We start from the raw sequence: 22,952 nt of genomic DNA, 5'->3' as shown, positions 1-22,952 counted from the left end.
TCTTAGGTGATAATATTACCTGTTGGATCCGGTTCGGTGTTTCTATAAGGTCCAAACTACAAGTGATGAATGACACAGGTTGGACACTTGTCAGCTTCCCTCAAGTTTTGATGGGAAATGTAGGCAGCTTGGTGGAATGTTGGACAAGTGACAGTTGAAAAGTCCATTGGACAGCAGTTGGAGAGCCAGGCTGCAAGACCAAGATGCCTACATTCCCCATCAAAACTTGAGGGAAGCTGACACATGTCCAACCTGTGTCATTCGTCACTTGTAGCTTGGTCCTGAGTGTAAGAATAGCTGCCCACAGAGCTCGTCTTACACAGCTCCCTTCTCCAACAGCCGCCGCAAATGCCCCCTGAAATCCTGTTCTTAGAGATCTCCTCTTCCCCAGAAGCAGGATTTTGTGTGTCGTTTCAGGCTGCCACAGGAGGGAGGAGCCACGGAAGTTACGCTCTGTGGGTGGAAATCCTCACTCCTGCGGAAAAGCTGAGCTGGAAACAACTATTACTGGAGTCAGTTGGACCCAGAGTACTATGTGAAAACATTCCCCTCGAATCTCAGGTGTTGATTACAGTCTCAACCAAACACATTCATTTATTCTATAAAAAGCACCTTTCCAACATATGATGCAGATGGAGAACAGTTCCCTGCAAATGCCGAAGCCGCAACTTCCTTAGTAAGTAAAAATAGGAGAATATCACGGTAAATGAACCAAAATGCAAAAAACAACGCCTTAAATGGAATGGCTGCTGATGGTGTTGGAACATACTGAAAAAATTTTTTGAAGCTCTTGATTATCTTTGTACTTGATTATTACTACATTAATAACTGCCAAGATGAAGATTTGAAACGGGTGAATTTGCTGCCTTCCCGTCGCAGTTATTACTCTTTACATAGAATTTTACTTGTTGGATCATCCTATGAAGAATTTTGAACTTTGGTATATATTGCACCATTCAGAAAGATAGTATTTGAATTATAGAATTGGTTACTTGTTTAGACATTTTTTTGTTATCTATAGGCACAAGCGCTTTATATTTATATAAGAAAATTGTTAGCACTTGGCACTTTGTTTGCCTGTTGGAAAAGTGTTTTTGATGTGTTGCCTTTCACGCATGTAACCATAACGGAATATATGCTTTTAAACATTACATATAAAGAGACTTTTTGTAAATTGTATAAAATTACTTTTATTGTGGCGTAAAATATTCTATATAGTAAGCATATCACGGCAACGATTTTTTGCATTTTGGCAACTTCCTTGGTAAGCAAAGGTTAACGTGGGGTTGTTTCCCTGAATCGAGAGGAGCGAACGGGCTTCTGCTTGCGTGTAAGCTGAGACACCCTGGGTTTTGTTAATATCTCCCCGTGACGGGCTTTGCGCAGAGACATTGAGGACGAAGACTTGCTGATCCAGTGTGAGACCTTTGAGGAGGCCAAGTCAGAAGACGACGAGGAGTTGTTAAGGATATGTGATGGGATTGACATGAACAGTCATCACGAGGTCTTCTCCTCGCTGTTCAACAAAGTGAGTACGGCCTTCTTTGTCATATACTTCTGTCCAGTTTTTCCAGTGAGCAACAGTAATTGACATTGGATTGAATCCTATTGAAAAGAATTTTGAGCTGCAGCAGGAGGAGGAGGGAGAGGGGAATGGCTGTGGCTCTGTGGAAGAGCTTCTGCTTGGCATGCAGAAGGTCCCAGGTTCAATCCCCAGCGTCTCCAGTTGAAAGGACCAGGGAAGACCTCTGCTTGAAGCCTTGAAGAGTCACACTAGACAATACCGTCTTTGATGGACCGATGGTGTGATTCAGAATAAAGCAACTAGATGAGAGGCTCTTAAGGAGAGAGCAAAATTGATACAGAAGCTCTCCAAGTAAGCAATTCTTGCCAATGTTATCTCAATATAATGTAAACAGTGAACAATTGAATTGAGTTTATTGGTTTATGTGTTAGATTACACATTGGAATTCTACATCATTGTTTTTGTATATATCGAAATGCTGTACTGTTGTTCACTATTTATATTATACTGAGATAACATTGGCAAGAATTGCTTACTTGGAGAGCTCGTGTTTTACTTTCTGTGATTCAGAATAAGGCAGCTTCATGGGTTGTTTCATGTGTGAGAGGGGTGGCAGGAAAGTCACATTTCCCTGTCAAGAAGTCTGTCGGTGAATGGAAATTTTAGACGGGATTCCATCCATTGTATCTAAAGAGTTCTTTTTTTTTTAATCCAGAATATCTCAAGCTGTTCTATGCATGTACATGACGCTGCCTATGCATACATGAAGGATCCCACCCAAACTATAGTTGCTTGCCCATCCAACTTTGGCACAAGCACAAATTTTAAAAATGTATTTTATTGTACTGTGTTTATAGTCCACCTTTCCCACTGAGACTCTGGGTGGATTACGCAGTATAAGCTGATGTGCTCAATAGCCTGAGACATCTAATAAACAATGTATTAAAACTAGGACCTGAAGAGATTTGAGACAATCATAGAATATTGGACAGGATACAGAATGCAAATGCAATTCTGGGAAACAACATTACGTTAGTAGAAAATAATGCATTGAAGAAAGTAAGCTTGGAAAGGGTCCCCTCACCACCACTCCTCCCTCAAATGCCAGGACTTCCCACACTGAAATGTTTTCAGCAGATGGCATAGGCTGTTCTGGTTCTGGAGTCATTCCTTTACATGTATGGGCAGTTGGGGGAACAGTATACAGAGTATTTGGGTTGTGTGTGCTCTGCTGCAATACAAGGTCCTACCTGGTTTCTGAAAATGAATGTTATGCAAATAAAGGCCCAAATCCTGCCTAAACTAGAATCTAGATTGAAATTTGGGATTCTTCTGTTATGGAATAATATTCCAAAATTTGGGGGAGACCTACTAAGATCATTTCTGCAGTCTGATCCAGGGTGGTGTTCTGACATGCAGTGTAGTTCTTGTGTACAGCCCCGTTGCCTCATGGGATTTGTTGGTGTGTCCAAAATTGAACACATAAAGCTCTCTTTGATACTGAGTCATACCATTGGTCCATCTAGCACAGCGCCATCTGCTCGAACTGGTAGCAGCTCTCCAGGGTCTCCATCAGAGAAAGATCTTTGCTCGCAGTCGTGTTGCCTCATGGGATTTGTTGGTGTGTCCAAAATTGAACACATAAAGCTCTCTTGATACTGAGTCATACCATTGGTCCATCTAGCACAGCGTCATCTGCTCGAACTGGTAGCAGCTCTCCAGGGTCTTCATCAGGGAAAGATCTTTGCTCGCAGTCGTGTTGCCTCATGGGATTTGTTGGTGTGTCCAAAATTGAACACATAAAGCTCTCTTGATACTGAGTCATACCATTGGTCCATCTAGCACAGCGTCATCTGCTCGAACTGGTAGCAGCTCTCCAGGGTCTCCATCAGGGAAAGATCTTTGCTCGCAGTCGCGTTGCCTCATGGGATTTGTTGGTGTGTCCAAAATTGAACACATAAAGCTCTCTTTGATACTGAGTCATACCATTGGTCCATCTAGCACAGTGTCATCTGCTCGAACTGGTAGCAGCTCTCCAGGGTCTCCATCAGGGAAAGATCTTTGCTCGCAGTCGCGTTGCCTCATGGGATTTGTTGGTGTGTCCAAAATTGAACACATAAAGATCTCTTGATACTGAATCATACCATTGGTCCATCTAGCACAGCGTCATCTGCTCGAACTGGTAGCAGCTCTCCAGGGTCTCCATCAGGGAAAGATCTTTCCCAATATCTGCTATCCAAAATACTTTTAACTGGAAAAATCCAGGATTGAACTTGGGATGCTTCTGCATACAAAGCATATGCTCTATCACTGAGCCACTGCCTTTCCCCAATTTTTTTTTAATATATCCTGAGAGTTTTATGATTCTCTCTGGCTCTCTTGCTTTCCTGCATAAGTGCGCCTTTTGACTGTCTGGGCACAGATATACACCATACTGGATACCACCAGTCCTTGGACAGTTACCACATTTGGGAAATTTGACTTGGTCATTACGTCCAACATCCATATTGGTGACCCTTGTCACTGGCTTTCTTACAAAGGTGATAGGGCTGTGCTATAAGAAAATGATTCCAAGAAATGCATTGGGTCAGTGACAGGGACTGTAGACTCTACCACTCTGTACTGTCTGTTGCTGTAAATATTCTCCTACTGTATAGTTCTGTGCTGTTGTATGTTTTGTTTCAGCGTTGTTTTTCCAACTCTGTTTTGGAATTCTTCTTGAGCTCCATTTTTCCCTATCCTTACCCTATTGTAGCGTTCATTGAATATCCCAACCAATGTTCATATTGACCTATTGAGTTCTGCTATGTAATCCACCTTGAGTCTCAGTGAGAAAGGTGGACTGATTCCGCGCACATTGGATAATGCACTTTCAATGCACTTTATCAACCATTTGAGGTGGATTTTTTGTTCCGCACACAAAAAAAAATCCGTTCCAAATGATCTATAAAGAGGATTGGAAGTGCATTATCCAACGTGTGCGGAATCACATAAAATAAAATAAAAGTAAGCAGTAGCATGGTAGGAATAATTTCACTGTCATACAACCGTAGTATATTATCTGGGTCATTGTTTTAATAGTAGACCACTGCTTTACATTTCAGGTGAGCAGCTATCCAGTCTCCGTCCAACTGCTGTCCATTCTCCAGAGTCTTTTACATTTAGAACCGTCTCATCGCTCCAGCCTCTTACTGTGGGAGTCCTTAGAAATCCTCGTAAACAGAGCCATCTTGCTTGCCAGTGACAGTAAGTTGAATGCACACCATAAATCCGCAGTGTGGTTACATAACTCAAGGTGGACAATATCAAGATCCAGAAACTTTTTTTCCTCTTTACTTTTTAGTCCTGAACAGTCATTCACTTCTTGGAATGCAGACCCCAGTTCTGGCCCAGCACATTTTTTAAAAGATCATTAATGACAGAGGAAAATGCAAGGAAATGTCACCTTAAAGCAGGGCTTTTTTTCAGTGGGAACACGGTGGAATGGAGTTCTGGCACCTCTTAAAAATGGTCACATGACCAGTGGTCCCACCCCCTGATCTCCAGACAGAGGGGAGTTTAGATTGCCCTCTGTGCCGCCGAGCGATGGTGGACAGCTTTGTGTGTTCCATTTTGGACACACCAACAAATCCCATGAGGCAATGCAACTGCGAGCAAAGGAGCTGTACACAAGAACTACACTGCATGTCAGAACACCACCCTGAATTAGACTGCAGAAATTGTGCCAATCTAAACTCCCCTCTGTCTGGAGATCAGGGGGCGAGGCCACCAGCCATGTGACCATTTTCACCGAGGTCAATTTAAACTTTACAAAACTCTCCTCTTGTTCCAGCTGTCCCAAAGTGATGTCATTGTGCGGTCTTGAGTTCCAGCACTGAGTTCCACCACCTCTTTTCCCAGAAAAAAAAGCCCTGCCTTAAAGTGATACTTCCCTGTAAGAAATGATCATAAAAACACATCCTCGTTCATCTGTGTCATTTATGACTGGGTAGTATAACACGTTTTCCTCCTTCCTACCTCAAGCCACGAGCAACTGACGTGAGAAAACCCTAAAGTCCCCAGTGCGGAAGTTTTGTTCCCATCTAGTGTGCGAGCTGCATTTATTGTCATTTTGGATGCTTCAAAAGAAAAGCGATGTTCTCCCCACACTGCCGCAACCCCACTAACGAAAAACCTTTTAAATGTGGAAGAAAAACTGTTGATGCAACAGGCTTATAAGCAGGTGCTTGACTTCCTCCTCAGTGCCTGGGGCTGCTTCCGGCAATCTAAAACAGTGTTCAGAGTTGAGCCAACCCTTTGATTTTCTCCCATTTATTGTCTCATAGTACAAGACAACAGCGTCGAAGAAGTCATGGAGAGACTGTTGTCCATAAAGAAGCGCCCAAAGAAACGCCATTCGGAGTCCCGAAAACTGGCCAGCAAGGTCAACGAGAGCACTCAGACCAGTGAAGATTTGGGGCCCTTCTCCAAGGCTGTCCACAACTCGCCTCCAGCTACCAGCCCTTCTGGTGCCCCGTGTACTCCAGAGCCACCAAACGTGCCTGAGAATATTACCTCCTCCGAGCTGCCTCTTTGCTCGGCATCACTGGGCCAAAGTTGCCCTTCATCAACTGCCCCTCCACCGCCACCCCCTCCTCCTCCACTCCCTGGAACAGCAGCCATATCAATACCTCCGCCGCCACCACCACCACCACCTCCTCTGCCTGGTGCAGTGGGAATGCCACCTCCCGCTCCTCCTCTGCCCCCTATGCCATGCATCCCTCCACCTCCGCCACCTCTCCCTGGTACAATCGGGATCCCCCCGCCGCCTCCTCTTCCAGGAATGCCACCTCCGCCTCCCCCTCTGCCTGGCATGGCAGGGATCCCTCCGCCTCCCCCACTACCAGGAATGCCACCTCCCCCTCCCCCTCTGCCTGGCACAGGGATCCCTCCACCTCCCCCGCTGCAGGGAATGCCACCTCCACCTCCACCTCTGCCTGGTATAGGAGGTATGCCACCTCCTCCCCCGTTGCCCGGCGTGGCAGGGATTCCACCTCCCCCACCTCTAGGAGGCAATGTTGAGGAAATAGTGGTGGCCCGGGTCGATTATGCGCTTGGATATGCCAGACCTTTCCACAAGAGGGTGAGGACTCCAACGCTAAGGATGAAGAAACTGAACTGGCAGAAACTGCCTTCCAATGTGGTAAGAGGTAAGTATTCCACATCGCCTCCCCTGGTGCTTTTCTCGCTGAGATTATGATGATAATAATAACAATAACAACATTCGATTTATGTACCGCCCTTCAGGACAACTTAATGCCCACTCAGAGCGGTTTACAAAATATTTCATTATTATCCCCACAACAAAACACCCTGTGAAGGGGGTGGGGCTGAGAGAGCTCTGAGAGAGCTGCGACTGACCGAAGGTCACCCAGCTGGCTTCAAGTGGAGGAGTGGGGAATCAAACCCGGTTCTCCAGATTAGAGTCCTGCCACTCTTAACCACTACACCAAACTGTGTAGTAATAAGCGCTGGCGCTATTTAGAATTGTAAACAGGAATATATTTATATTTATTTAAAACATTTTTATCATGCCTTTCCACCCAGTTAGGACCCTCATGGTGGCCAACAGTTGAAATGGACGTTAAAAAGCTTTAAAACGGGTACATATATATTCCGCAGTTTTGGTGCCACAACCAAGCAGGCCCTTTCTCGTGTTGCCACCTGTCTAACCTCAGATAGCGGGGACACCAAAGCAGAGTCTCAGAAGATAAGGGAGTAGACGGCCCTTCAGGAAAGCTTTTCCTAAGCCGTACAGGGCTTCCCAGTATCCTGATTTGGGCCTGAATCCAAATTGGAAGCCAGCGTAGACAGAGCAAGTTATATGGTCCCGGTGCCCTAAACCAGTCAGCATTCTGTACCCATTGTAGTTTCGGGATACTCTTTGAAGATGGTAGTACGAGTTCAGTTCATTGTGTTATCCCAGGAATACCTAGTCCATTGTCCTCTGTGGTTTAAAATGCTTCGCAACCTTTTCTCTGTAGAATTCATTTTTATAGCATAACAGAAGGAAGCCATTTTTCTCTTGTTGGGGCTTTTTATATCAAATGTATCACCAAAGGCATGCAGATTAAGCATGAGTATGGCAGTCATTGCAGTGCATAGAATTCACTCTCAAAAATCATGCTTAGCTTTTTTTAACAATACAGGTAAACTTGCACTCCACTTGATCACTATGTCCAGGGGTCATTTCATAGAAAAAGAGCTGGAGGAACTCATTAGCATAACTCATTAGCATATGCCACACCTCTTGCCATCACCGGAAGTGTGTCCTTAGTATAACTGATTTGCATATGCCACACCCCCTGACATCACCTATCCTGGCTGTTTTGGACCCAATCCTGGCCACTCAGGGCCGAAATTGGGCCCAAAATGGCAAAAGGGGGCTGAAAATGGCTGAAAAGGGGCCCAAAATGGTCAGGATTGGGCTGCTGCTGAGCGGGAAAGTGATCCACCACCCGTCAGAGGCCCGATCCGGGCCATTTTGGCCCCAATCCAGGCCGAAATGGGCCCAAAATGGCCGAGAGTCAGGTGGGTGGGGCCACCTGACATGTGACCTCTTTGGGGAACTGCTGGAACTGCATTCCAGTGTGTTCCCCCTCAAAATGAGCCCTGTTTCTAACCGATGGGTTGGTTAAACTTGTAGTATCTCAGGCAGATATTGTGCAATTGCACCCAAGTGCGGTAGAAACAGAGATGACAGGCACATAGTCACCTGTTATCTCTAGTTCCTCCACACGGAGGCACATTTGTGCATTTTAGCCAAGGAAGTGCTGTCGATTTTTCCAAGCTCAGGCAAGTCCATAAAAAAAATGCCCTGTATCAGTTAACGCAATCCCAACCTGACATGGGTCCCTAAAGCAGCCCCTTGAAGATTGCTTGCTTGAGGGAACCCCCTTCTGACTCAGAACTCTGCACATCGATGGCTGCCTTGCTTTACTCTGCAACCCCTGTGCAGAAACGCTGCCAAGAGGTGCTGGCCTTAGGGTTGCCAGCTTCCAGGTGGGGCCTGGAGCTCTCCCAGAATTACAACTGATGTCCAGTCTACAAGGATCAGCTCCTCTGCAGAAAGTGGCTGCTTTCTGCTAACTCTGTGGCATTATACCCCGCTGAGGGCCCTGCTTTCCCCAAACCCTGTTCCACCTGTCAGGCTATGGATGACAGGATACTGCAGACAGATCTCTGGCCCATTTGCAGTAAGACACCAGTACTTAGTCAAATGGATTTTATTCAGAAATTAGTTCATTTCAATATACAGTTCCATAGGTCTACTTGGAAGCAAGATAGAGCCCTAAGCAGCATGAGTAGAAAATTGACAGGAATGACAACATGGGAAAAATACATCTCTTTTCTAGTTCACTTTTCCTCCCCCTCCCAATTCTAAACAATCATTTGCCGCTCTTTCTTTGTGAGAACATTGATATCACGATGCGTTGCTAGGAAGAAAGTCATATCATAGAGCCAAACTACAAGTGATGCGTGACACTGGTTGGACTCTTGTCAGCTTCCCTCAAGTTTTGATGGGAAATGTAGGCAGCTTGGCGGAATGTTGGAAAAGTGACAGTTGAAAAGTCCATTGGACAGCAGTCGGAGAGCCAAGCTGAAAGACCAGGAGGCCTACATTTCCCATCAAAACTTGAGGGAAGCTGACAAGTGTCCAACCTGTGTCAGGCATCACTTGTAGTTTGGCTCTCACTCTGAGAGGAAATACAAGGTCATAAACATTGGAGTCCAACAGATAACCACCTGTGAAAGCCTGAAAAAACAGTGAGAGCACTAGCAAAAGGAATCTGAATTACATCAGGATCATGTTTACATTAACTGGACTAAGCCTCAGAATCAGAATTAAAATTGGCATGGATGAATGGGTACAGACATACATGACACCACCCCCAAATCTCCAGGCATTTCCCCCAACCAGAGTTGGCAACTGTAGCTGAGCCTCACCACCCTCACTCCCCTATGGCTCTATTGAATGCTGCCCCATTCCCACACACCCCTGGCATTGTGTTGCTTCATTACAATGGACCATATTTGTCAGAAAAGTAGCTAATGCAGCTAGCTGTAATGTCTTTTGTCTTTCAGAAGGTCATTCCATGTGGGCTTCGGCAACAAGCACCAGTGAAGAATTGATTGAGCCGGACTATTCGAGCATCGAGCAACTGTTTTGCTTCCCGCAAACAAAGCCCAAGGAAAAAGAAGCAGCCCCAGTGAAGACAGAACCCAAAGAGGTACGTTGCAGTTCATTTTATATCGATGTCTTCTGCTCAGTCCTCTCAACAGTGCCAATAAATAAGCAGCTCGTAAGCACCTGGTTGCCCTGACCTTGATAGCCCAGGCTAACCCGAGCTTGTTAGATCTCAGAAACTAAGCAGGGTCGGTCTTGGATAGCACTTGGATGGGAGACCTCCAAGGAAGACCAGGGTTACTATGCAGAGGCAGGCAATAGCAAACTACTTCTGTTAGTCTCTTGCCTTGAAAGCCCTGGCAAGGGGTGACGTCAGCTATGACTTGCCAGCACTTCCCACCACCAATTATGTGGTCATCTGTGGTGATTTTTCTCTAGCTGATGAGGCAGGGAAGGTTTTGAAGATGGAAGGACATGGTTTCTTTTCGGTCCTTAGCGTGCCCCAAATTACTAACATGGGTATGTTCAGAGAGGATAGATGGTTTATTTATGTAGCGCAGTTTTATCCCATGCTTTCTCCAAGGAGCTCAACACACCATACATGGCCATCGTTATCTCCATTTTATCCTCACAACAACACTGTGAGATAGTAGGGCTGAAAGTCAACAGCCCAAGGTCAGCCAGTTTGCTTCACGACAAGTGGGAATTTTAACCTGAATCTCCATAGGTCCAGTCCAGCTCTCTAAATCATTATACCACAATGCCTCATGGTTTGAAGCATCTAAAACAACTAAAAGAGTCTTGCACATGTCATACACACACAAAAAAATTTTTTTCATTTAAAACGTACATATCTCACAACTCTCAGCCTAAAAAGGAAAAGCTCCAATATCAAGCAAAAACAATTAAAAAATGAAACATCAAATGCAACAAAACAGCATTATTAAAAAAATGGAACCAGTAAAAAGATGGGCCTAAAAAATAACAGATACAAAACTCAAAAAAATAGAATGATGGATGAATAAGAAATGTCAATACAGTCAGAAGCTGCAGTCATTAAGAAAAATTCAACTGCAAAGATACTTCTTGATACTTAAAACTGAGTAGATTGACACTTGGCAGATCTGAGTGAGGAGAGGTGCCACCCCAAGGAAGTCCCTGGTAGCCAGATGACTCTACAAGTTGGGGCACATGGGGAAAAAAAATTCTGGAAGATCTTAACTGCTGGATTGGCATATGGACACTCCAAAACAAACCTCAAAGGTTATATATTAAATATATTTTGTAAATTTTTATATTTTTGATTCTTACGAAAGTGCAAGTGCTCAAAATGTGATAAATATTCTACAATAAATATACTACAATAAATATACAGCTAATAAACCTTCATAAATAATCATAAATATTCATCAAGCGTCCAGTCCTTCCAGTCCACTTTGGATTCCAAATGCCAGAGTTGTAAACTATATATTCTTAGTTCTTGTTCTATTTCCGTCGGCTCTTTCATCTTCCAGGAAATGAGTGTGGTGGTGTTGGAGTAATTTGTATGTTGATTTGAGCCATTGAAAAAGACATTGTCGAAACGGGAAAGCAGGCTGGCGACACCTGTCAGGCTCTTACAGCCCATTTTTAGATGGTCTCAGCTTTAACCACTGGGCAATGTTGTTGTGTGAAAATATTCCATACGGATATGAACAGTTCTGAAACTTCAAACAAATATCAACAGCTTTGAAACAGAACAAAGAACAAGATCATACAGGTTTTCATAGCCCAATCCTGGAGCTTTTCAGCTGTAACTACTAGGACATGTCATCTGAGGATACTCCACATAGATATTTATAGTTTTCAAGCTCCACACAGATATTAACAGCTTTGAAATAGAACAAGAACTAAGAATATATAGTTTACAACTCTGGCATTTGGAATCCAAAGTGGACTGGAAGGATTGGACGCTTGATGAATATTTATGATTATTTATGAAGGTTTATTAGCTGTATATTTATTGTAGTATATTTATTGTAGAATATTTATCACATTTTGAGCACTTGCACTTTCGTAAGAATCAAAAATATAAAAATTTACAAAATATATTTAATATATAACCTTCGAGGTTTGTTTTGGAGTGTTCTACACTCAGAGGACCCCTCTTATCTGGATTGGTATACGGGAACAGGTGATCCTTTAAGTATCTTCATCATGGACCATTTACAGAGCAATCCTAAGCAGACTTTGGAGGATGGATCTGTCGTTAGGATTGCACTGTTTGGGCTTTAAATAAATAGGCAGTGCTTCAGTTCAAAAAACCTAAAAACACCATATATTTGTCACTAGCAACAAAGCCCATTGTGGGGGGAAATGCAACAGGCTCTAGAAAGGGGAGGAGGGCAGGTGGCCATTGCCTCCTCCTCTGTGCCTGATCCCAGCCGGGTGAAGGCGGAGCGCGGGCATTGCCACCTGCTCCGCTTCTGGTCTTGGCCAGGTGAAGGCGAGGGGTGAGCATTTCCACCTTCTCTGCGCCTGATACTGGCCGGGTGAAGGCGGAGGGCGGGCATTGCCACCTGCTCCACTCCTGGTCTTGGCCAGGTGAAGGCGAGGGGTGATCATTGTCACCTGCTCTGCACCTGATACTGGCCGGGTGAAGGCAGAGGGTGGGCATTGCCACCTGCTCCACTCCTGGTCTTGGCCAGGTGAAGGCAGTGGTGAGCATTGCCACCTGCTCTGCGCCTGATCCCAGCCGGGTGAAGGCAGAGGGCGGGCATTGCCACCTGCTCTACTCCTGGTCTTGGACAGGTGAAGGCAGGGGTGAGCATTGCCACCTGCTCTGCGCCTGATCCCAGCCGGGTGAAGGCAGAGAGCGGGCATTGCCACCTGCTCCACTCCTGGTCTTGGCCAGGTGAAGGCAGGGGTGAGCATTGCCACCTGCTCTGCGCCTGATCCCAGCCGGGTGAAGGCAGAGGGCGGGCATTGCCACCTGCTCCACTCCTGATCTTGGCCAGGTGAAGGCAGGGGTGAGCATTGCCACCTGCTCTGCGCCTGATCCCAGCCGGGTGAAGGCAGAGGGCGGGCATTGCCACCTGCTCCACTCCTGGTCTTGGCCAGGTGAAGGCAGGGGTGAGCATTGCCACCTGCTCTGCACCTGATCCCAGCCGGGTGAAGGCAGAGGGCGGGCATTGCCACCTGCTCCACTCCTGATCTTGGCCAGGTGAAGGTGGGCGGGCATTGCCACGTGCTCTGCACCTGATACCAGCCGGGTGAAGGCAGGGGGTGGGCACTGCCGCCTGCTCCGCTTCTGATCCTGGAGTGGGCATTGCCACCTTCTCCGCTCCTGATCCTGACCGGGTGAAGGCAGGAGGGCGGGCATTGTGTGGATAAGACCAGCTTCGGGGGGAATGTATAGCTTAGTACGTTTTAATTGATTAATATAAATTCTAATTATTTCCCCACATAGATCACATTCCTGGATTCGAAGAAGAGTCTCAATTTGAACATTTTCTTGAAGCAATTTAAGTGGTAAGATATCTAAAATCTAACATTCTGAAAAATTATATTCTGAGCCATCCAATCGAATGCTGTCATAATGCGCAGAATCTGGGTATAAAATTCTTATGGATTTAGTAGAAGCTCCCTTGAGGAAAGGCATGATAAAAATGTTATAGTTATGGTTTCTAGCTCTCCTCAAGCTATTTACTCCTACCCGCAGATAGTGGGAGACTCGCCACACAGACATACGCACCAATTGTTTGCTCCCCAGCATCTAGTATTATAAAGTACCTAGTCTATGGACATGGAAGTTCTGTATAGCCCCTGTGGCTCTTAGCCATTGATCTATTAGTCTATTCTCCTGAAATTTGTCTATTTCTTTTTCAAAGCCTGCTTGGCTAGGGACCCTCATTATATCTTGTGGCGCTGAGTTCCATAGGTCAATTATGTCTTCAGTTCTTGCATTACAAGAGTCAAACTTCTTTCTTCCCTGCCCCTTCTCTCCACACCGTAAAAAACACATACATTTTGCTTGCTTCTAATCAGCAGTCTTCTCTTATCCGTAGCAAAAACGAGGAGGTGGTTGATATGATTCAGAAAGGCGACAGGGCAAAATTTGACGTGGAAGTTCTCAAACAGCTGCTGAAACTCCTACCAGAAAAGCATGAAGTGAGACATATTTTTGTTGTTTGTTTAAATCTTTACATTCAGTTCTTCATGTTGTTAATAGAAATTCAATTATTGTGCTTTGACATTGCTTCTCTTTCCTTGTTAGATAGAAAACTTGAAATCCTTCAAAGAAGAAAAGGAGAAATTAGCAAATGCTGATCAATTCTATCTCCTCCTTCTCGGGGTTCCGAGGTAAAGGACTTCTAAATAACACCACTTTCATTTCTTCCATGGGCAACGTGTTCAAGCTTCACAACGTGCTACTTGCACTATAAATGTCCAAGCTGTGGCCACACAGGTATTGCCCACTCTCCCCCAAATGCAAATGGGGCTTCGTGATAGAACTCAGGACTAATTTCAACCTAAAAGGAAAATTCAGGGGAATAGTTCTGCTCAGGTGAAACACCTGAAGGATTTTATAAACATATAAGTAACCAATAATGCTGTTTAGAAATGTGTGTTATAGGGTCACTTGGCTATCAACATTTAATCTTCTGTTAATTTACCAATGTTTAAAAATTCTAGCTTGTCTGTGGTGCTTGCGGTTAAACTACGTAGGGTGGAGCACGTTCAAACCAGTATCATTTGTCATTTTGATTTGCCCTAACTCCTCCTACACGCCTCACCAGTTGATATGAAACAGTTTTCCCGAAGAGCATTTACTCACATTTCCTTGAATCTGCATCACAATATTCATCTCAATTCCCCATCCTAGCTACCAACTGCGGATTGAGTGTATGCTGATGTGTGAGGAGACCACCGTTCTCCTGGAGATGCTACAGCCCAAAGCAGAAACAGTCAGAAGGGCCTGTGAAGGTATTTGAAGATCTGGATCAGTTGGGCTATCTGGGGGTTTTAACTTCTGCACATTTGGCTGACAACAGGAGAGGAATGAAACCATATCTCTTTGGTATGCAGTGTACTAATCCCATCTGCGTAGCAACAGAATTTTAAGAGAAACCTCAAATTCAGCTCTTGGTGCTGCCTCTCACTGAAGAGTCTCTTCCTTCCTATGACAGTGAAATATCTGTAGCTTCTAATTAAATAGCCTAATAATCATGGCAAGTCTTCTATACGTTTATTTTTTAAAAAACATTTATATGCTACCTTTCCACCCAAAACACCCCAAGGCAGTGAACAACAGATAATTAAACCAGATAGTTTAAAATGCATATATAAATAGATAATTTAAAATTAAATAAAAAATTTAAAAACATACAGACATAAAAATACACATACAACCAGGGAAGAGGGCTAGTAAGAGTTTACTACTGGTACGCCAAACAAAAAAAAAAGTCTTCACCTGCTGGTGGAAGATGATGACAGAGGGAAGCAGGCAAATCTCCCTGGAGAGGAGCCACAACCAAGTTTAGGAGTTTAGGAGCCACAACCAAGAAGGCCCTGTCTAACCTCAGATAGCGGAGGCATCTGAAACAAGGCCTCTGGAGATGACCTCAGCTGAAGGGTTAGGTTCATATGGGAGAAGACAGTCTTTAAGGTATGCTGGCTCCAAGCCACTGTTCTTGATACTTGATGTTAGCATAGTCTATCAGTCCTCAAGCCATTCTTTTACCCACTTCTAGATAAACTTTTTCTTCTGACCTAACACTACTTTGAAATGATACTATTTTCACTAGGTTGTTTATGTGTCAAGGAAGCCTTTCTCTCTTCTTGTGGACTTTCGCGCACGGGTCTTATAGTCAGAAAGGTGTATTCAATGGACTATAGAGAGCGTTATGGAGTACAAGCATCTTAAGGCCAAATTTCATGCTGACTGTACGCATGACTGCTGCAGAAAAAGGCAGCCTCAGCTCTGCCTTTCCCCTCTATAATATTTAGGTAGAATTTAACATATCCTGATGGCATGCTATCCTGGATCTCTCTCTCCCTGGGCCATGACACAGGCTGGGCAGGTAGGGAAGCAGAACATTACAGATGGGGCATAGGTGAAGTTTTACCAGACGTTGTGAAGGGGAGAGAAAGGCACTGCTCACCAAACCATACTGCTGTTTTTGGCAGAAGCTCCATTTTAGCGTAATTTGACCCTTCACTCTACAGGGTTCCAAACACTGTTTTCACAATGTCCAATGTTTGTTTAGCAGTAAATTTGGAAACAATGCATAATTTTAACACTCTGGCCAGTTTTGACAGACGTACTCTGCTAGCTGTGTTGAAGATGCTCAGGTTGTATCTATATAAAATGTTGTTTTCTAATTTTTTTCAGATCTGCTCCAAAGCCATCGGTTGCCCATTTTCTGCCAATTGATCCTCAAAGTTGGAAACTTTTTGAACTATGTAAGATTTTTTTTAAATTTCGCAACCTGCCTTTGGGCAAGCCATCAGTAGCCTTCTTCATGCCAAGATGCAAATATCATAAATTACTTCAATGACTGACAATTGTTGCTCATGCCTTTTTCTGGGTTGGTTTTGTTTCCTTTCTTAGGGAAGTCACACAGGAGATGCCGACGGCTTTAAAATTGGCACCTTGCTCAAATTAACGGAAACCAAAGCAAACCAAACCCGGATTACTCTACTTCACCACATTTTGGAGGTATTTTCTGTTGTTTCTCTCTGGGAAATTCAGTGCACATCCTGCACCTATCTCATCATGTCAAAATTCAGAGTTTGAGTCTTTTTCCTTTTGCATCCAGGATTAGATTTCAGTGCTGTTATTCTATTGTTAAAGTCCATTGATTGAAATATAACTGAAACTGGCTTAACTAGAGATGGGCATGAACCGAAATATGAACCAAAGTTCGTCACGAATTGGGGCAGTTCATGGTTCACAAACCAGTGGTTTACCAGAGCCCATTTCTGACGAACTGCAGCAAAGTTTAGGCCTGTTCATTTGGTTCATTTTTCAGTTCGTCACTGCAGACAGTCTGGCGCCGATCAATCAGTTTCCTAGGCAACCAGGGCTGTGCTTTCTGCAGTAGAGGTGTGCACCGGGCTGCTTTTCAGCTGATGGGAGGGAGAACCCCATCAGCTGGGAAAAAAACTGCAGACATAGTTTCAGGCTTTCAGGGCTTTGCAATTCTTGTCACACTTTTTTTTTTAACTTTGAGCAGGAGGAGTAATGTTGCAGTGTTGGAACCCTTCCCCCCCCTGCTCCATATTTGCTGATTGGGCTGTCCCCTGCCCACCAGAGAGGCAATTGATGGCAGAGTTCTGGGGGAAAACATGTACTTTTTGTGCTTGTTCCACTCCCATTTATTTTTTTAAAGCCAGACAGGAAAGGGTTAACATGCTGCTGCTTCATCCCCTCCTGGCAGCTTCCTTACCACTTTGTTTCCAAAGGGCTGTGCGAAATGCTTGGGTTTTTTTTTTCTCTTTGGCAAAGCCAGAAACATGCCTGGGAGGGAGGGAAAAGCAGCCATTTAATCCTTTCGTAGCTTTTAAAGTCTGGAGGAATGTGCAGTAACATTGGAATGTTACTGTGTTACAATGTTACAATCCATTCTTGCCTTTTTAAAAAAGAGAGTGTACATATCCCAAAGGAGGAAGGCAAAACCAGCCATTTAACACTTTCCTGGCTTTAAAAGCCAGGAGGAATGTGTGTAACGTTAATGTTACAATGTTAATATGTTACAGTGTTACAGTATTACAACCCATTCTTGCCTTTGAAAAAAAAGGAAGTGTGTGCATATCCCAAGGGAGGAAGGGGAAAGTTTTTAAAGCCAGCAGGGAATAAGTAGCAACATTAGGAATTGTTCCTGGCTTTGAAAAAAAAATAAGAGTGCTTGCATACCCAAGAGGAAGGAGGCCAACGGAGAAGCAGCCTTCTGACCTGTACTTTGCTTTAGCTCCTGGAGAAAAGAAGAGCAGTGGGTTTTTGAAAGTAGCAACACTTTCTTGCCATGCAAGAAAAATGTTGCTACTTTCAAACGCTGTCAGCTTTTTTCACCAGATGGGGGATCCCCCTCCTATCAGCTGAAAAGCGGCCAGAGTTTGAAAGGAGGAAACCGGAAGTGCACACCCCTATTCTGCAGACCTTCTGCTGCAGAATCAAACGAACCAGTTCACAAACCGGGGCAAGATTGTGGTGGTTTGTAGTTCGTGAAATGCCACGAGTCATGAAACGTGCAGTTCAGCATTTTCCTGGTTTGTGCCCATCTCTAGGCTTAACTTTCTCCTGCTTCTACCTGAAAAGTTTAACTGAAGGCTCAAAACACGTAACCCCATTTGTCCTAAACCAGGTTAACAGTGCAAACATAACCACAGATACATCATTCTAAGTCAATTGAAGACAATTTGCTTAACAGGATGTAATTCCGCTTAGGATTTCACTGTAAACGTCCTCTCTCTAAGGCTCTTCTAGGAGGGTCTCATCATATTTTGTATTTTTGCTTTGCTTTCCAAGCACTGCCAACCAAATTGTCCTCTAGTAGTATGAACAGACAAGGTGTAGGCCTAAGGGGACCAAGAAGAATAATCACTAGAGATGGGCATGAACTGGGAAAATGGCGGTTCATTGCAGTTCGTGGTTCGTTGCATTTCATGAACCACAAACCAGCATGAAATTGCCTGGTTCGTGAACCAGTTCATTTGGATCGTGAATACATCACTTCCAGGGCAGCAGAAGGTCTGCAGAAAGCCCATCCCCCATTGTCTAGAAAACTGATTGATCAGTGCCAGGCTGTCTGCATTTACAACTGAAAAATGAACCAAATGAACCACTCTAAAACTGGCAGCAGTTCATCATGATTCATCAGAAATGCCCTCCAACAAACCACCAGTTCGCAAACCCAAAAACAGCCCAGTTCATGACGAACTTTGCTTCATATTTTGGTTCATGCCCATCTCTAATCATCACTTATCACAGATATGTATGCAAACCAGAACAATCAGTCACTAAGTCAATATCTCTCCACCCTTTTTTCCAGGAAGTGGAAAAATCTCACACAGACTTGCTGCAGCTTCCCAAAGACCTTGAGTGTGTTTCAAAAGCCGCCGGGTAAGAATGCACTGCATGTGTATGTATTGTCTGGTTGGGACTCCCTGCTCTGAAGTTTCAGGCGGGTAGCCATGCAGGTCTGCAGCAAGATTCAGGTCCAGTGGCACCTTAAAAAGTAACTAGATTTCCAGAGTATGAACTTTGGAGAGTCAAACTGGTATTTGATGAAGGTGGCTTTGACTCTCGAAAGCTTATACCCTGCACTAAAAGTGTCTCTTCAAAAGAGGTTGCTCTCCTGAAGACATGGTGTGATGTATTGGCAAACTATCCATAGTAATCTTGCGGAACTCACTGCAACAAGGTATAATTATGACCTTTAGCTTAAGTGACTTTTAAAAGGGGATTACAGAGAAAAGATCCATCATTGGCTAGTAGCTGTGAGCCTTCCAGGGTGTATCAAGCAGGATGCTGATTTAGGTGGACAGTTGGTCTGACTGAGCAGGGTTCTTTGTATGTTCTTTGGTAAGATAAAAAGTTCTTGATTGAGGTTTCGCAATTGTACAGCAAGGGCCTTTATACACAAGTGCTCTTTGGTGCAAATATGGTACGGTCCACTGAGATCTTCTCACAAAAACCCCTGCCTAACTCTACGTCCTTTCCCATGTCTAATGGAAGCAGAATAAATACATGTAGGGTTGTATTGGGAGAACTCCAGGCCCCGCCTGGGGGTTGGCAACCCTACTTGCATTATAAGTTTATTTCACACTTCCTCCAAAGAGCTCAGGGAGTGCATGGTTCTCCCCTCCTTTGTTTTAGCAACCTGTAAGGTAAGGTAGGCTGTGAGCAAATGACTGGCCTGAGGTCACCTAGTGAGCTTTATGGTTGAGTCAGTTTATAAATGAGCCTACTTGGACGAGTGTGGCACTCTAACCACTACTCCAGGCTATTTTCCAGCTAAATCAGGCTATTTTCCAGCCTGATTTAGCTTTTATATTACGCCTTAAAGGGTTCAGAACACTTCATTTACAATATGCTAGTAGCCCATAAGCAACCCAGTCGAGTATTATTTTTAATTAGTTATTTAGATATATATAGCATGCGTTTTCTCCCAAATTTACAACATGTTTTTCCTCCTCACAACAACCCTGTGAGGTAGGTAAGGTTGAGAGAGAGTTACTATCCCAAGCTCATCCACTGTTTTCATGGCAGAGTCGGAATTCTCAGAGCCTAGCCTGACACTCCATAATGCTATTATCCCCATACTTGATACAGGAGGCTTATTCCAAACAGAATGATTTGACTATAGTTTCTTAGTTCATAGTAGTTGCAGAAAGTGCCATAAAATCGCAGCCAACTTATGGTGACCCACCCTGTAGGATTTTCAAGGCAAAAGATGTTCAGAGATGGTTTGCCGTTGCCTGCCTCTGCATAGCCACCCTGCACTTCCTTGGTGGTCTCTCGCCCAATTACTAACCAGGGCTGACACTGCTTAGCTTCTGATGAAATTGGGCAAGCCAGAGCCATCCAGGTTAGGACACACGTGCTATTCAAATGTGCAATTTCCACTTCCTCACTTCTACCCCTACTGGGTGATGTGTGAACTGCACTTGTTGGATTTTGAATATTATGAGCCTTTGAGGAAGTGGAATACGAAACGGGATACTCCAAGCTGGCAAGGCCTGTTAGGCTCATTCCAACGTCACTTTGATCCTCCCATCCACCGTGTATTCCTTCAAGGATTGAGAATTTCAAGAAAAGTCTTTACCTAGAAGAAACAAACGTATAAGGTTCATGATTATATCATTGAAAGACGGTTGTACTTGCCTGGTATTTACCTGTTGGATTTATCTTCACCGGTTGAACTGTGCAATGTTGGATTCTAATCATTCATCTCATTGTTCATTGTAATAGGAAGGATTTGGGATGCAGTTCATATTAGCATTGAAGTTATTGTATTTATCATTGTATTTATTATTCTGTTTATTGTATTTATTATTGTTCGAGCACATTCAGCACATTGCACTTTCTAAATCCTATAAACATATAAAATTTATTCAGCATTGTTTATTCTTATGATACTTCCGGAAGGGTTTTCCCTTTCTCTTTGTGCACCTTGGTCCCAGAGTAACCCCTTCCTTTTTTGGACTTTACTCCTGTCTAAGCCAATTGATTTCAGTGGACTTAGACTGGAGTCACTCTGCTTCAGATAGCACTGTTAACTGCTTTAGAGAGAGTTTAGTATGCTGGGGGATTTATATAACTACAGGATTTCTATTTGTTTGTTCAGGTTTTCCTGTGGTGAGGGGAGTTGGTGGGGGGGGCATATAAGCCTTTATGACCCCTGACTTGTTCATGATTTCTCCCGGAAGAAACACAGAATCTAAACCAGTCCCTGTATTTAATATAATAAATCAAATAATTCTAGCCCAGCATCTGGTATAGAACTTTAATCTCACCCGTAAAGCCACCTTCCAATTTCTGTTAAGCCATTCTGAAATTGAAGGGTGAACATGAAGAACTACATTTTATTTACTTCTGCTTCATTTGGATGACTCTCCCACGCAGTTTTCGAAAAAGTGAGATGAGAATTTAAATCAGATCTTCTCAATGGAGGATTAGGAATGGATCGACAGTAATCTTCCTCTCAGATTTATTTCTGTTGAACTACAGGAAAACATGGCTTTAAGTCCTGTATCCATAGTATCTTATGCCTTATAGGTTGCACCGAATACATAAAACATCTGTAGATATTTGTTGGAGATAGCTGTGTGTGCTCATTTTCTTCATCAAATTGGTTTTTGCCCCTATGTTCTGTCTGCCCAGTATATTTTTATGCCACCCTTCCTCCAAAGGTGGCATAAATGGTTCATCTCTTTTTGTGATCACAACAACCCTTTAAATAGATTAGGATGAGAGAGAAAGAGCGACTGACCCAAGATCACCCTGTGAGCCCCACGACAGAACGAGATTTGAATCTGGATCTCCCAAATCTTTAACTGATATCCTAAACACTACACTTCACTAATAGGTACCACGATCAAAAGTGTTAGAATTAATAGCTGATATGAGTGATTCTTTAATATCCCCCAGGATCGTTTTGACATGTCGAGTGATTCCGCACACATTGGATAATGCACTTCCAATCCTCTTTATAGATCATTTGGAACGGATTTTTTTGTATGCGGAACAAAAAATCCACCTCAAACGATCGATAAAGTGCATTGAAAGTGCATTATCCAACGTGTGCGGAATCAGCCGTCATTGGAAGGGATATATTGATGAGACAGATTTGCCACAAAGTGGGGAAAGACTGTGATTCCTTCGGTTCATGCCTTTTTCTTAATGCGGATGGTGAGGGAACTAGGCCTCACACATAGGGGAACCACATCAGTAATGACAAACAAGCCCAAGTGTCAAAGTCTGGAATGATCAGAGCCTTTTCCATCCAGGTGGTAACACTGGCCAGTGAAAGGGTAGCCTCAGGACCTGGGGGAATCTCTGTCCTCCAGTGACAGGGGCCATGAACTTCAGTGAAAAGATCCACTCTTATTGTCCCATTTGACCTGCTGGTATAACCAGTGTGAATTCCTTTCCTTCTCCTCTCCTTCACTTCCCAGCCAGGAAGGAAAACTAGGAGCTTGGCTGCTGCTCTAGCTGGAAGGGAGGGTGATTGAGCCACCACATCCAATAGCAGCAAGAGATACTTAGCTGGCTCCACACAAGTTCCAGATAGGCAACTTTGGCTGATTCTGCACACATTGGATAATGCACTTTCAATGCACTTTATCAATCGTTCGAGGTGGCTTTTTTGTTCTGCACACAAAAAAAATCTGTTCCAAATGATCTATAAAGAGGATTGGAAGTGCATTATCCAACGTGCGCGGAATCACTCATTGTCTACTTTTTCAGAATGTCAACAATGTGAGGCTCAAAAATCACTATGCATGGGAAGAACCCCATTTTTTTTTGCAACTGACTCCAAAATGGAGGAGAGGGTTTGAATTTCATGCACTTCTATTTCCTGTCCAACTGAGGAAAGAAATGACTGACCTAGAGCGTTGTGAGAAGGAAAGGAGAGAGTCTCAAATGAACATTCATCCCCTGGACCTCAGACTCCTGGAAAGGGCCAGTTTGGTGTGGTGGTTAAGAGCAACAGGACTCTAATCTGGAGAACTGGGTTTGATTCCTCACTCCTCAGCTTGAAGCCAGCTGGGTGA

The 22,952-nt window shown here is 44.0% G+C and overlaps 1 protein-coding gene across 3 annotated transcripts in view; it reads left to right on the top strand.

The window, feature by feature from the left end:
• INF2 (inverted formin 2) overlaps positions 1-22,952 on the top strand; it is a 93,719-nt gene that overhangs the window by 54,764 nt on the left and 16,003 nt on the right. For all 3 annotated transcript variants that reach the window (XM_054971010.1, XM_054971009.1, XM_054971008.1), the window contains exons 6-16: positions 1,387-1,528; positions 4,630-4,771; positions 5,851-6,714; positions 9,650-9,795; positions 13,141-13,202; positions 13,739-13,841; positions 13,948-14,033; positions 14,557-14,657; positions 16,066-16,136; positions 16,285-16,392; positions 18,725-18,795. In XM_054971010.1, the coding sequence (XP_054826985.1) occupies positions 1,387-1,528; positions 4,630-4,771; positions 5,851-6,714; positions 9,650-9,795; positions 13,141-13,202; positions 13,739-13,841; positions 13,948-14,033; positions 14,557-14,657; positions 16,066-16,136; positions 16,285-16,392; positions 18,725-18,795 (1,896 nt within the window). The remainder of the gene's footprint in view (positions 1-1,386; positions 1,529-4,629; positions 4,772-5,850; positions 6,715-9,649; positions 9,796-13,140; positions 13,203-13,738; positions 13,842-13,947; positions 14,034-14,556; positions 14,658-16,065; positions 16,137-16,284; positions 16,393-18,724; positions 18,796-22,952) is intronic.

Source organism: Eublepharis macularius, chromosome 2 (assembly GCF_028583425.1).
Source record: "Eublepharis macularius isolate TG4126 chromosome 2, MPM_Emac_v1.0, whole genome shotgun sequence".
Taxonomy (NCBI): domain Eukaryota; kingdom Metazoa; phylum Chordata; class Lepidosauria; order Squamata; family Eublepharidae; genus Eublepharis; species Eublepharis macularius.
Note: the sequence above shows the minus strand (reverse complement) of the source record. Positions and strands in the feature narration are given on the sequence as shown.